Source organism: Chiloscyllium punctatum, chromosome 11, assembly GCF_047496795.1.
Source record: "Chiloscyllium punctatum isolate Juve2018m chromosome 11, sChiPun1.3, whole genome shotgun sequence".
Taxonomy (NCBI): domain Eukaryota; kingdom Metazoa; phylum Chordata; class Chondrichthyes; order Orectolobiformes; family Hemiscylliidae; genus Chiloscyllium; species Chiloscyllium punctatum.
This window is the reverse complement of record NC_092749.1, coordinates 97436833-97451587: the sequence shown is the minus strand read 5'-3', so window position 1 is coordinate 97451587 and position 14755 is coordinate 97436833. Positions and strand designations below refer to the sequence as shown.

The window sequence follows — 14755 nt, the reverse complement described above, 5'->3', positions numbered from 1 at the left end:
AGTTTCTTAAAAAAACTCATAATAGGCAAACCCAAGGAACTCAAACAAAAGCAGCTTCAACTGCCAGATTGTTAGAGGGGGAAAAAAAAAGTGAATTAAACTTTGATCTGGAAGATTGTTAGACTGTTTCAGAGGGGTTATGAGCTCGCCCCCAACCCAGAGACCATAAGACTAAAGCTGAAAGCAAGCAATTGTCATTGGGTCACATTGAATAGAATCTACATGACTCCAGTTCAGAACAAGGTCATACTAGCAGTGACTGAATCAAGTCATTAAATTGAACCAATCCGAATGCTAGGCTCTTCCAACTGCAGAAGCTAACTAGTCTGCTGAGATAGTTGACTAATCAGATAAATTAAGCCCAAGGGAAAAATAGGTTTACTCTGACAACGCACTCCATTCAGCTTGGACTGTTTTCGTTATTACAGCAAGTTGATTGTGACACAACTTGGCACATGGAGGAATTCTATCCCACAGCTTCCTGTCAGGGTCAAAATCAAGTGAAGAACACTTATCACGTGAGCTTGAAAAAAGCTTTGATTACTTTCTAAGTAGAAAGACATCGGGCAAGGTTGGGATTCCAGCTGAGCTGCTCAAATAGATAATTCCATTCACTGCCACAGCATCACGATTCTTCACCTCTGCTGCAAGATAGGACTCATTTTGCAGGAGATGTTTGCTGCTAAATCATTACATTACACAATAAAATGGAGAGAGGAGATTGCAGCTACAGAGGTATCACAAGGAAAGACTTTAGAAGACTCCATCTCAGATCAGTATCCATAAGTCACAGGTTTAAAATAATTTAAAAAAAGAAAGTTTTGCAAAGGGTTGCTAAGATCTGGAATACATTAAACAATGGAGGATAATTCCACAAACTTTTCAGTAGACAACTGAAAAAAAGTGTGTACTTGAAGAGATTAGGGTGTTCTTTTAAGATTCTACGATTACCTCAACTGAGGCTTGGTCACAGAAAGTGAATCATGTAGTCAGAGAGCTTACTACAGAAATAAGCCTCAGGCTGGTCAGCTTACTCCAGTAGTATAGCACTGAGCAATAGTTAATCATGTTATTATACCATCTGAGGCAGGTAGGCTTTGAACTCAGACTTTGTTTCAGAAGTAAGGACATTACCACTACACCACAAGATTGTCATTGGGTCACGTGGAATAGAATCCATGTGACTCCAGTTCAGAGCAAGGTCATACTAGCACTGACTGAATTAAGTCATTAAATTGAGCCTATCCAAAAGCTGGGCTCCTCCAACTCCAGAAACAAACTGGTCTGCTGAGATAGTTGTCTAATCAGATAAACTAAGCCCAAGGGAAAATAGGTTTGCTCTGACAACGCACTCCATTCAGCTTGGACTGTTTTTTTAATTACAGCAAGCTGATTGCGAGACAACCTCGCAAATGGATGAATTCTATCCTTGAAGTATATTCTACTTACTGCTGATTTGCAACACTTAAACCTATGAAATCTATAAGCTTAACTAGTTAAGAATCAGATCTACAAACCCAATTGCAGATGTAAAACCATTATATAAAAAAAAAAAGGACCATTAGGGATGTGAAGTGCACATGGGAAAAACAAAACAAGACACTGATGACAAAGCACTGCACTGACCCTGAACAGCCGCTAAAACTTCTCATGGTGAATGTTTCATGCAGGTTATTTTTAGCTGCCCCTCACATCTAGTGGTAAATTTTTAAGAGTTGTGGGGAAACAAAAAGTCCCTTCTAGACATTTGGACTCAAATTTTCTTCCTGCCTTATCAAGCAAGTGATCAGCGGATATGAAAACGAAATGCTGCAGCAAAATATGGACCAGCATCAGTGGGCACATAACATGGAGGAGCAAGTCAACAAAGTTGCATTAATCTAACACCTCCTGTGAACACAGAATGCCCCAAATCATTTCAGTCAGTCAAGGAAATAATAGTGTGTGGTAATTACAGATACACAATAGAGAACTCCAGAGCTAGCTTACACAGTAACGTCGCCCACACAGCAACAAAGTGACAGGATGTCATGCTGAGTTGATAAATATGGTTCAAGACATCTGGGAAATCACTCTTGCTCCTCTTCAAAAATAGTACCCTTTAATACCCACTGAGGCTGCAGATGGGACTTCAGCGTACATTTCATCATAAAAGATGGCACCTCCAACAATCCCAGAAACCTGCTATCAGCTAGACCACGGTCAATTCTTTTGAAGTGGAGCTCAAAAACGCAACATTCTGACTCAAGGTGGGAATGCTCTGACCTCAAACACCAATTAGACCATTTTATATGTTCTATCTTGAAGGAATTGGCACACTGCATAACCTACTGACAATTACAAGTTCTTCTAAGCCCCTATAACAGAACCTGCTGCATACACAATAAAATGGTAGGTTGCAGAGAAACGTAGGAATGCCAAAGCACATGTCTGCAAATCACTGAGGGTAAGACAGAGAGAGGGTTAGTTATGTTGGCACATGTTTTATTGGCCAAGGTACTGAGTATAAGAGCATGAGGTTATACTAGGGACTATAGCTAAAATACTGCACTATGCTGGTCACCTCATTACAAGAAAGAGATGATCACACCAAAGAGGGAGTGAAGAGTTAGGATGCTGCTGCAGAGAATTTCACCTGAGAAAACTTTGGAGCAGAAGAGACATTAGGTTAATTTGCAGTGTATTAAATTTCATGGGCCCTCAACCAAATGCATAGGAAGGAGCCATTTGCATTAGCAGAGAAGTCAATAACTAGAAAGCATAAATTTGAAGTAATTGGTGAAAGAGGGAGAGAAACATTGATCCCCTTCCCACCCAAAACCTCTGCCTGAAGGGATGAGTCAACCCAATTCGAGCTAGCACAGATATTGGCCCACAGACCATCTCCTGCTCATAAATGGTTCTATGATAACTTGGTCTTGTGTAGCTTCTTCTACCGCTGGGGGAATTCTCTAATTGCAGTGTGGCATGTTTCAATGGATAATTTCAACTATAAATAGTGACAAAGGAATTTATAATGGAGATACAAAACATCAACTTGGAGCCAGGAACAGAATTACTGCCGTGAACATGGAATAACAATCCCTCTGTTCGGGTGCCAGTTCACCTCAAACTGTGATGACTTTAAAAAGTGTATTTTTTTAATAAAATGAAGTGGAAAGCAGTCTGTTCAAATTTGATAAACAGCTTGCAAGGCCTTGGTTGTTTTTTTTTAAAAAAGTTAGAACAATAGAAGCAGCCTGAATGGGTGGAATCAAATTTCCACAGTACCAGGGGTTTTAGTTCTAGCTTTCCGCAGTTGCTGGGGTTTGGAAGCTGGATGTGGAAGCTCTTATTCATTAATTACAGCTAAAAGTTCCCGGTGCTAGAATTGCACACGTGACAATCTATTTTACTGAATTTGCCTTGGAGGGCATGCTTATGGTATGTTACTGCATTGAAAGTTAATTAGTAGTAGCACATTTCACTTTATTAAGCATTTTGATTGAGATACAGTTAAGCCAAATCTTTCCTTTCATCTGTCTTTTAGCTATAGTGTATGAATAAAGTGTGTTTTATTTCAAGCCGAATTGCATCCGGAAAACAACAGAATTTTAAACAAAAGAAAATTAGAGTCTAGATTATCTTCTTACTATATTGAGGGGTTTATTCTGGTCCAAAACACAAACACCCACTTGGCCTGAACAACCCAGATAGAATGGACTAGATATAAAATTCCATATTGCTTTTTGACAGGCATTTCTTCCTTGCCCTCCACCTCAATATTTTTACAGAACTGCAAGGCAAGGCTGGTTTATTGATACAGATACTTGACATTCCATTTATGACATCCTTAATTAAAACCAACTTCCAAGGAGCAGGAATCTCAAATCAAATTCCTGACAGAATGCTGGAGGCCAGTGCCATGAAACACAGATTGGAGGATGGCTATGTAAACCCTCATTGAAGCAACTAAGCTTCAAATATCCAGATGTCTCCCTTCTTCAAAAAGTGTTTCCCATTCAATACACCCAGCCTAGTGTGAATTCCTTAAAAAATTATTGGGCTTGTAACTGCAACTCATTGCAAATACAAAGTCAGGAATCAAAGTCTGGCAGAAATGTTTCATTGCTCAACTTCAGTTTTTGTTTGCTGTCCTCTAGAACTTTGTCAATCTAGGTAACTGCCAATTTAATGTTTCATGGTTACACAGATCCTAGACTACACAGCACTGATAAAAAAAAGTGTCATTGCCTGTCAGGGAAGCTATCCTAAAATAGCACTACTGTCTGACCACCTTCCCATACTCAATGGGAATGTTTTGCTATGGTTCCAAATCTAACATACATTCTCTGCATCAGGGCAGCTTCTTAAAAATCAGCATTCCCCCTCCACCCCCATCCAAAATCTGACTGATCCCAAGACAACTGGAAGACTGTTTCCTAATTAGAACACATGCCAGGTCTGGAATTACACAAACTGTTACAAGACGGAAATACAACAACACAATGATTCCCAACCCAAGGACAATTTGATAAGTTGTGTGCTATAGTCTGCCAGACTTGAGCAAACTCCCATCCTAATTTAAACTCTGAATGTAACGAAAAGCAGTTGCAAAGCTCAGCAAATGAAACTCTGCTCACAGGCTCTTAAATAGTTACAGAAAGTCTTCCAAACAAATGAGGTTATCTTAGACTATAAGCAAGTTAATCCAAATATCCTGCCAAGTTGTAAATACTACATGACAGTGCACAGGTCCGAAAAACATTGCGCAAAATTCATTCCAAAAAGCAAGCAGGCATTTAGAAACTACAAACAAGTGTTTACATTCCTAAATGGCTACGCATTATAGAAAAGCACAGATTTGCTTAGGTTCAGTACACCAGTCATTTGACTGGAGTGTCTGAAGGGACTCCCATTTGGTTAAGTGAGCAGATTTTTTTTGTTTAAGTGGAACAGTAAGGAAGGCATACACATTCTGTCACCCTTATAAGGAATCTGTGATAGAGTTTAGCAGTCACAGAGAGCTATTAAAAATAGGTTTACAATATAGGCAGGATATTGCAGAACTTTGGTCCATCCTCCTGTGAATGTTTGGTCCATAGCTTGAATTCAAAATTCTCACCCACATGTTCAAATACCTTCAATCTCCCTGTGCCTTCAGCTGCCAGGCCCCAAACTCTGGAATTTCTTTCCTAAGGTTCTGTGCATTTCTGTCCTCGTAGGACATTTCTTAAAATATACTCTCAAAAGCAAACATTTGGCCAGCTAAGTATCTCATGTGTGTCAGTGTTAAATAATGCCTAACATTACACTTGGAATGACTAGAGATATTTTACAATAATCAAAAAAAGGTGTTACATAAAATTCAAGTTGGCCGTTATAGTAACTGCACCAAATTTAAGGGGATATTGAAAGTTGAGATGAGAGTTGAGTCAGAGATGTACGGCACAGAATCAGACCCTTCGGTCCAATTCGTCCATGCCGACCAGATATCCCAACCTAATCTTGTCCCACTTGCCAGCACCCGGCCCATACCCCTCCAAACTCTTTCTATTCATGTACCCATCCAAATCCTTTTTAAAATGCTGTAATTGTACCAGATTCCTCCACTTCCGCTGGCAGCTCATTCCATATATGTACCACCCTGTGTGAAAATGTTGCCCCTTAGGTCTCATATCTTTCCCCTCTCACCCTCTAGTTCTGGACTCACCCACCACGGGGACAAATCTTTGTCTTTGAAGAATGAGCAAACTCCAGCTCATAGGTTAAGTAGCTGAAAGCACCACTGAGGATCTGCCCAATTAATACTCAGGCAAGTGAAGTGAAGACTTGAAATCAGTACAGCCACAGCCGGGAACACAAACTCCAGATGTGTTCATATCGGTATGAACACATCAAGGCCAGAATAAATTTATTCAATACGTAGTAATAATTGTCAATACAGAATGCTTCATATTCTTGACTACTTGCTGGAACAAGATAAAACAGAATCTCTACTGTGGAAAAAGGCCACTTGGCCCATTGAGTCTGCACTAACTCTCCAACGATCATCCCACCCAGCCCCAGCCCCAGCCCCACATCCTATCACCATAACCCCACATTTACCATGGCTAATACACCCCCTGGACACTACAGACAATTTAGCCTAGCCAATCTACCTAACCTGCACATCTTTGAACTGTGGGAGGAAACCCACACAGATACTGGGAAACATGCAAACTCCATACAGTCCCCCAAGACAGTAAGTAAACTTGGGTCCCTGGTCCTGTGAGGCAGCAGTGCTAACCACTGAGCCACTATCAGTGGAATGAATTTTGATCAAAATAGGAATGAATTTCTGTCTCTTTCCAAAGTTGTTTCAAATTTCTTCAAAGAACAATAGATATTTGAAATTCTGGACAAAATGGAGATTAAAATTTGCTACAGGTTTTGAAGATGCTCGTTTCAAGACTGGATGTGGATGTGGCTACAGTTCAAGTGTAATTTTGGTGGAAGGCAAAAGCAAAGTATTTATTGGAAGCCTAACGAATATTAAGAGGAATAACAACTGGTCATTGCCTGGAGCTTGGATGAAACAACAGTTTTACTGCGAAAATTTGAAAGGCAGATACTCATTTTCAAAACAGCAATACAGATTGATTTAATGAGACTGGATAAAAGTAGAATAAAACAGGTCCAGTAATGAAGTCAACAGTAATGGAAAAGGCACATAACAGGAAGCCATTCAGTCCTTTTGAGCCAGTTCCACCATTCATTTCGATTTAGACCACAACTTCATTGACCTGCCTTATTTCTGGATCTTTACCAACATCATCCTTTCCACTCATCTTCAAAAGCTCACATTGTCCCAGTATCTAAAGCTTGTTCAATCAGCAGGTTTACTCAAATCAGCACAAATCCATCAAAAGAGAGAGAACTCTATTTTAGGAGCACAATTTATCATTTTTCCAGGCAAGTTTTATGCAAGAAAGCTTGGGGTTCGGTTTGGATTGATTGCCCCTAATTGAGAAAGCCATGAAAATTAGATTATAACATTACCACTCTGTAGAATTCAAAACCCCATTTCTTTTTCTCAGAAAAGGATGACATCTCCAACGTAATTAAACTGGCAGACACCCAAACATTTTAGAAAGAGCACTCAGGATTAAGGGGTTACAATATGCATGTAGTTTAATGATACATCAACCACCATGCTTGCCTAAATCAAATTCAAACCTTAACAAAACAGTCTCGGTGTGGAAACAAAATTGCAATAAATCCTAGAAGCAGCATCCCAGAAGCAAGCCATTAGACCCATTCAGGTATTCATAATTCAGGCAAGCTTACTCCCACTCTAATTCCTCTTCATTCCAGTCCTATTCCGTTCTCCCACACATATCAAGACTGTCTTTAAATGCACCAGTGCTGCTCCAATCACTCCATATATGTTAAACTGGAAGGACTAGACTCGTATCTACATCTTCACTAATTCCAAGTAAGGAACTATCTACATTTTCCAAAACATACCAGCTGTTGGACTGTAAACTGCAGTACTCTAATGTGGATACACTGCGATTGCCACTAAAGATTAGCCCAGAGAGAAGCATTTGTTATAATTTTTTCCTTCCTCGCTTTACTCCCAGGGGACCAGGGGTGAAAAAGGGAGAAGGCAAAGGTCATGGGAATGTCTATACTCAGATGAAGGATTTTAGAATGTGAAGAGTTAGTTTTAATTTTTTTAAATTGTGGACACTTGCACTGATATAAGTTGCATGACTGAAATGTGGAATAAGATCCACTCCATACTGTTCAATAGTTTGACTCCACTCCAAAAATCCTTTGGGAAGAAAAGAATCAGGGTGGTTTCAGTAAGGAAGACATTTTCAGCACAACATGTCTGTGCCAGTGATTACATTCCATACAATTCCCCCTCACTGTAATTCATCTAAACTTGTCAACAACTCCTTCCATTCTTTTTCCTCTCATTACTTGCCCAGCTTCCCCTTAAACATATCTATGTTCTGTGCACCACCTCTCAGATGTGAAAACAGGCCCCCTATCCTTCCTCCAGCTGCCTGCTCCACAGCTACAGAATGCTAGTACTTCCAAATAAATCTTTTGGACTATAACCTAGAGTTTGTGATTTTTAAACTCTTTCCTACAGAAAGGGATGTGTCTCCTGAATTCCTCACTGAATTTGTCAAGTGTCATATTTACAGGTTCCCATTCCCAGACATGGAAATATCTTCTCTCTATCTACCTTAACTTTAAAAGACCTCCGTCAGGGCACTATCAGATAAGAATCTGTGTTTTAAATTAGCAACACATCATTAAGGACACTGAAAGTAGGCCTCCCCAAAAAGGGTCAAAAGGTGTGGTGCTGGAAAAGCACATCCAGTCAGATAGCATCCAAGGAGCAGGAGGACTCAACATTTCGAGCATCAGCCCTTCATCAGGAATGAGGCTTGTAGGCCAGGGCGGGGGCTGAGATATACATGGGAGGGGGGAGGGGGGGAGAAAGGTAACTGGAAATGCAATAGGTAGAGGAAGGTGTGGGTAAAGGTGATAGATCAGAGAGGAGGGTGGAGTGGATAGATGGGACAGTTCAAGAGGGCGGTGCTGAGTTGCAAGGTTGGATCTGGGGTAAGGTGGGAGGGAATGAGGAAACTGGTGAAATGAATGAGGATTAACATCCCAACTAACGCACAAGCAAATTGTCATAGTCTAGGCTAACATTCTAGAGAGTTTAACCTTAAACCCAAATGAACAAGAAGTGCTGCGAAATAAAAACTATTCTCCTTGTATGTTGGCCAATAACCCTCATGTCACCACCTAAAAACCAAAGAACCGGTCATTGGTACAACACTTAAGACATTGCCATGTGCTAAACTACTGTCACATTGATTTGGGCTTCAAAATAATTGTCCATAAGACTGAGATGTGCACTAGGATCCAAACAGTAAATGCATTCAATTTGCAAATCTCTTACCTCGCTGTGCATTTGCCTACAAAATAATAGGGTCTAAGTATTACAATTCAGGTGCTTAGTGATTTCTTTTGAAAGAATCATCAGACTGTGGGCCTCTTGCTGAGATATTTGTATCATCGATAGTCACAGGTGAGGTGCCAGAAGACTGGAGGTTGGCAAATGAGGTGCCACTGTTTAAGAAGGGCGGTAAAGACAAGCCAGGGAACCGTAGACCAGTGAGCCTGACCTCGGTGGTGGGCAAGCTGTTGGAGGGAATCCTGAGGGACAGGATGTACATGTATTTGGAAAGACAAGGACTGATTCGGGATAGTCAACATGGCTTTGTGCAGGGGAAATCATGTCTCACAAACTTAATTGAGTTTTTTGAGGAAGTAACAGAGGGGATTGATGAGGGCAGAGCGGTTGATGTGATCTATATGGACTTCAGTAAGGCGTTCGACAAGGTTTCCCATGGGAGACTGATTAGCAAGGTTAGATCTCATGGAATACAGGGAGAACTAGCCATTTGGATACAGAACTGCTCAAAGGTACAAGACAAAGGGTGGTGGTGGAGGGTTGATTTTCAGACTGGAGGCCTGTAACCAGTGGAGTGTCACAAGGATCAGTGCTGGGCCCTCTACTTTTTGTCATTTACATAAATGATTTGGATGCGAGCATAAGAGGTACAGTTAGTAAGTTTGCAGATGACATCAAAATTGGATGTGTAGTGGACAACGAAGAGGGTTACCTCAGATTACAACAGGATCTTGACCAGATGGGCCAATGGGCCGAGAAGTGGCAGATGAAGTTTAATTCAGATAAATGAGAAGTGCTGCATTTTGGGAAAGCAAATCTTAGCAGGATTTATACACTTAATGGTAAGGTCCGAGGGAGTGTTGCTGAACAAAGAGGCCTTGGAGTGCAGGTTCATAGCTCCTTGAAAGTGGAGTCGCAGGTAGCTAGGATTGCAAAGGAGGCATTTGGTATGCTTTCCTTTATTGGTCAGAGTATTGAGTACAGGAGTTGGGAGGTCATACTGCAGACCAATGTACAGGACATTGGTGAGGCCACTGTTGGAATATTGCTTGCAATTCTGGTCGCCTCTCTTTCAGAAAGATGTTGTGAAATTTGAAAGGGTTCAGAAAAGATTTACAAGGACGTTGCCAGGGTTGGATGATTTGAGCTATAGGGAGAGGCTGAACAGGCTGGAGCTGTTTTACCTGGAGCGGAGGCTGAGGGGTGACGTTATAGAGGTTTACACAATTTTGAGGGACATGGATAGGGTAAATAGGCAAAGTCTTTTCCCTGGGGTCAGGGAGTCCAGAACTAAAGGGCATAGGTTTAGGATGAGGGGAAAGATATAAAACAGAACTGCGGGGCAACGTTTTCACACAGAGGGTGGTACGTGTATGGAATGAGCTGCCAGAGGAAGTGGTGGAGGCTGGTACAATTGCAACATTTAAGAGACGTTTGGATGGGAATATGAATAGGAAGGGTTTGTAGGGATATGGGCTGGGTGCTGGCAGGTGGGACGAGATAGGGTTGGGATATCTGGTCGGCATTGACAGGTTGGACCAAACGGTCTGTTTCCATGCTGTACATTTCTATGACAGAATAACTGCCTTTATCATTTGAAATCTTCAACCCAAAATTTGAAATTCCCATGTTTTTAGGCATTTTGCATGTAAATTGTCAACTTTCAAACGTTATGAAGGTGCTGAGTTCTGGGGACCTTCATGGTTAGAGTCTTAGTATTCATGCACATTCCCACTGACTTCTCCAAACCCCTAATCCACTAAACCAACAACTTATCACTTTGCATGGCCCATTCTGTCAGCCACGCTCTCCTATAGCCATCCTCAGTTTGACATACTCTCACTTGTTAAAGTAACAGATTAATTTAGGTATCCAGGTATAGAAATCTCAAAAAAAAGCCAATGCGCAGGTACAGAAATTGCACAAAATGCTGAATGGAAAATTGGAATTTAAGGGTTAGAAAGTTGCCCTCCAGTTGTATTGAACTTATTCAGATCCCATCTGCAGCACTGCATACAGCTTTGAGTACCACACCCCAGGAAGGACATACTGACCTTGGAAGAGCTGCAGCACAGTTTCATCAGAATAAAACGAAACCTCAATGTGCTAGAATGCACTTTCTTCACCAGGTTAGAAGATTTGACATCAAATCTAGTCTAGATAAAAAGATTCGCTAACATCATCTCATTCAGAGCAAAGGTCAATGACCTAATCATTAAGTGGGACTCCATCATACTCATTAACTTCATTTTAGATTACAGACTCCAATTACTCCCGTCCCAGGTAAAACTAATTGATCAATCTCCTGACTCGCAATTTTCTCCCTTTCTTGAAAAAGTAATTCTTACATTTTCAGTATTGTGGTACAGTTAATGTCCAAGATTTTTTGGATAAAATAATATAAATCCTCCACTTTCCTCAGCCTTTAGCACCCTGGGATGTATACCAGTCAAGCTTAATAACTTTTTTCATTATAATTACACACCCTCCAGTCCCTCTAGTTCTATTACCCATTCTTCCTTCAGTAGCCCCACTTTTACATTCCTCAAAAGAAAACTACTTCAGCAAATCAACCATTCCCCTCTATTTTGTTCCATTCTTGATACCTTTCTTTTACTTGATCCACTGTCACAGTTACATAGATTTGTAAACAATAAGTGCTGTTTATGTGTAATGAGACTATTCTCCTCCAAGTAAACCACCTCCCACATTACAACATTTTATACCAGTTACTGTCTCCTTCCCTTCCAGTAAATGCTATTCAGCTCAACCACTCCCAAATGGGACAAGCTTTACATCCCCATTGTGATGGTTTGGGTATACTTAATGTTATTTTATCCATCTTGAGTGTTAATATATTTCCCCAACTAGATCACTGCTTACATCACAATCCCCCATTGTCCCCAGTTAATCCACCCACAACACAACACTGAGTAAGAGTGAGAGATTAGAGATAGTTGATACAAATTCCAGCTGTCAAAATGCTAATTCTTTTTCTCAGGAATTTGTATTGCAGACTCCACTTTTCATTATAATTCCAGTCATTTGGAATGAAAGAGTAGGGAGCTGGATATAAAGCCTGCAGACATCTCATCCTCGCCTTCGTTCACATAGCTCGATGATCTTCAATGCGCTCCCAATATGGTAACATATGCTTTATATGTCTACCCAGACAGTCATAGAAAGAGAGAATTTAATTGGCGCTCAGGCACACTAATAGTCTTTTTCATAAAAGATTTCCTCTGTCCCATTCATTAACCTGACTGGGGATATGGGTCAACTTTCTCCCCCCTCCCCTGTTTTTGTGCGAGATGAAGGAGGATCAGCATCAACGTGTCACCTCCGAAAATAAAACGTCTTGGATGGAAGAATATTCAAAAACAAAAAGGAAATTTTTAAAAAAGCTAAAGTACACACACGACATTCCGTTAAATAAAACCATTGTACTCTACGTTAGAGACTGAACCAAAGTCCAGATACTTTGTTATAAAGACCTTGCCAGACCCTCTGAGCTTTTCCAGCAATTTCTGATTTTGATTTGACTGTCAATGTTCGTTAGGTCCACGTTGTGTTAAGTCTTAACAGATGGATTGGATTATCTTAGATTCCGTACAGTGTGGGAACGGGCCTTTCGGCCCGACAAGTTCACACCGACTAACACCATGGGCAACTTATCGTGGTCAGTTCAATTGAGCCTGGCCCCCTGGGACTGAGGGGCGGCAGTGGTCACAACTGGGGCCAATTCTTACGTCACAGTGGCTCAATGACGCAGTCAACATTTTACTGATGGCAGGGGTAAGGAGGGTGCAAACTCAACAAAATAATTTCCCCCACTATATTTCACAAAAACCTTACCAAGTTCAGTCCCTGTGGCAATTTGGAGACATTTGGGAGAGCAGGGAGATACTGAAGTGGAGAGGTTAGATAGTGATTGACCCATTGCTGGGGACTGCCAGTTTTAGGATTCCTAACTTTTAGCAGGACACTCCAGACCCAGTCTCTCCCCCTCCGGGGAGGCAGTGAGGGGTAAATCAGGGTCATCCCTAATTAACACCCACACACCCCTACTCCCTAACATTCCTGCATCCCAGACTGGGACCCAGCAGTGTTTGTCTCCCCCTCCCCCCAGCAGCCCCATGCACTCACCCCTCCGTCCACTCTCTCGGTGTGGTGTTCCTCCTGCTGCTCGCTCGGGCTGAGTTGGTCGGGCTCCTGCGCTGAGATACCGCTTCCCATCTCCCGGATTTTCGGGGTGTCATTCAGGCAGACAAAGCAAGGCAGGTCCCTAGCTCGGCCTGTGGGCACAGCCCCCGCAGACTGCTCGTTGAACCGCTCGGCTTCACCATCCGAACCTCCACTCACCGAGACCCTCCGCATTCAGAATGACACTACCATCATCACTCTCCCTGGGGCTAGACTGAATATTGAAACTCTCCCTCTCCACCCCTGGGGTCAGACTGGACACTGTAACCTCCCTCTTTCCCTCACACCCCCTCTCCTCAGGGGTCAGACTGGACACTGATCCCCCTCTCCCACTAGGATCAGACTGGATATTGTAACGCCCCTCTTGTCCTGGCTTCAGACTTCTACCCTATAGCTCTTGAGACAGGTTACCTCCTTCTGTGCAGTCCCTCCACTCCAATCCAGACTGCTTTCTATAACTATCCTCAATCTCCTGGCTTCTTCGTGGTCCAAAATCTTATCCCGAACCAATAGGAAACGGGACAGGGAGGGACCAAGGAAGCAGCAGCCAACCGCTTTCCACCCCTCAAAGCTCACTGATATTTAGTCAGAAGCGCAAGTCCCAACTATTTAAAATGTGTAACAAACACGCAGAAAAACTAAGCAAAACATAAAAAGATGCCTGCCCCTCTCTCTCTCTCTCTCTCTCTCTCACGCCTCTGCAGCTGACTAAAAGGCACCCCCCCCCCCCCCCAACTGTTTTAAACTATAAGTAGTCAAATACCCTTAGTAGCATAATTAGTTATCATTGTGAGGTGGGAGCAACAGCCGCGAATTTGCATACTGCAAGATCACATCATCAGCAACGTAGCTCTGACCAAAGAATGTGTTTTAGTGATATTGTTTGGGGCAGTGGTGAAATCTGGGGAAAACCGCCCTGCTCTGATTTGAAACACTGCTAGTTGTGAAAGGCAACACTGACACTGCAGCATTTCCTCCTCTGTCATTCTAAGGCTAAATCTGAAACAAGGATAGGCCATTTGCACCTGATTGTTTCCCAAATTCCATGGTAATTTGAACTGGTCGATCCCTCAATTTACATAACTTGCAGGACAGAAATGCAGATAAAACATTCAACAACTGTAAACGAGGATTTTCATTACCCCAACCCTTTACTAATTCCCTGTCAACTTGTCACTGACATTGTCCAGTGAAATTCTTCATGTGGTTGCTAATTGAAGAGGTTGTAGTACACTTAGAGTCATAGTGTTGTACAGCATGGAAACAGACCCTTTGGTCCAACCCATCCATGCCGACCAGATATTCCAACCCTATCTAGTCCCACCTGCCAGCACCTGGCCCATATCCCTCCAAACCCTTCCTATTCATATACCCATCCAAACACCTTATAAATGTTGCAATTGCACCAGCCTCCACCACATCCTCTGGCAGCTCATTCCATACACGCACCACCCTCTGCATGAAAAAGTTGCCCCTTAGGTCCCTTTTATATCTTTCCCCTCTCACCCAAACCTATGCCCTATTGTTCTGGATTCCCCCACCCCAGGGAAAAGATGTTGTCTTTTTATCCTATTCATGCCCCTCATA

At 42.0% G+C, this 14755-nt stretch overlaps 1 protein-coding gene across 2 annotated transcripts in view; it reads right to left on the bottom strand.

Moving 5' to 3' along the window:
- Nucleotides 1–13677, bottom strand: part of akap12b (A kinase (PRKA) anchor protein 12b) — a 93924-nt gene extending 80247 nt beyond the window's left edge. For both annotated transcript variants that reach the window (XM_072581341.1, XM_072581342.1), the window contains exon 1: nt 13112–13677. In XM_072581341.1, coding sequence (XP_072437442.1) covers nt 13112–13342 — 231 coding nt within the window. In that variant the 5' untranslated portion in view covers nt 13343–13677. The remainder of the gene's footprint in view (nt 1–13111) is intronic.
- Between the last annotated feature and the right edge of the window lie 1078 nt (nt 13678–14755).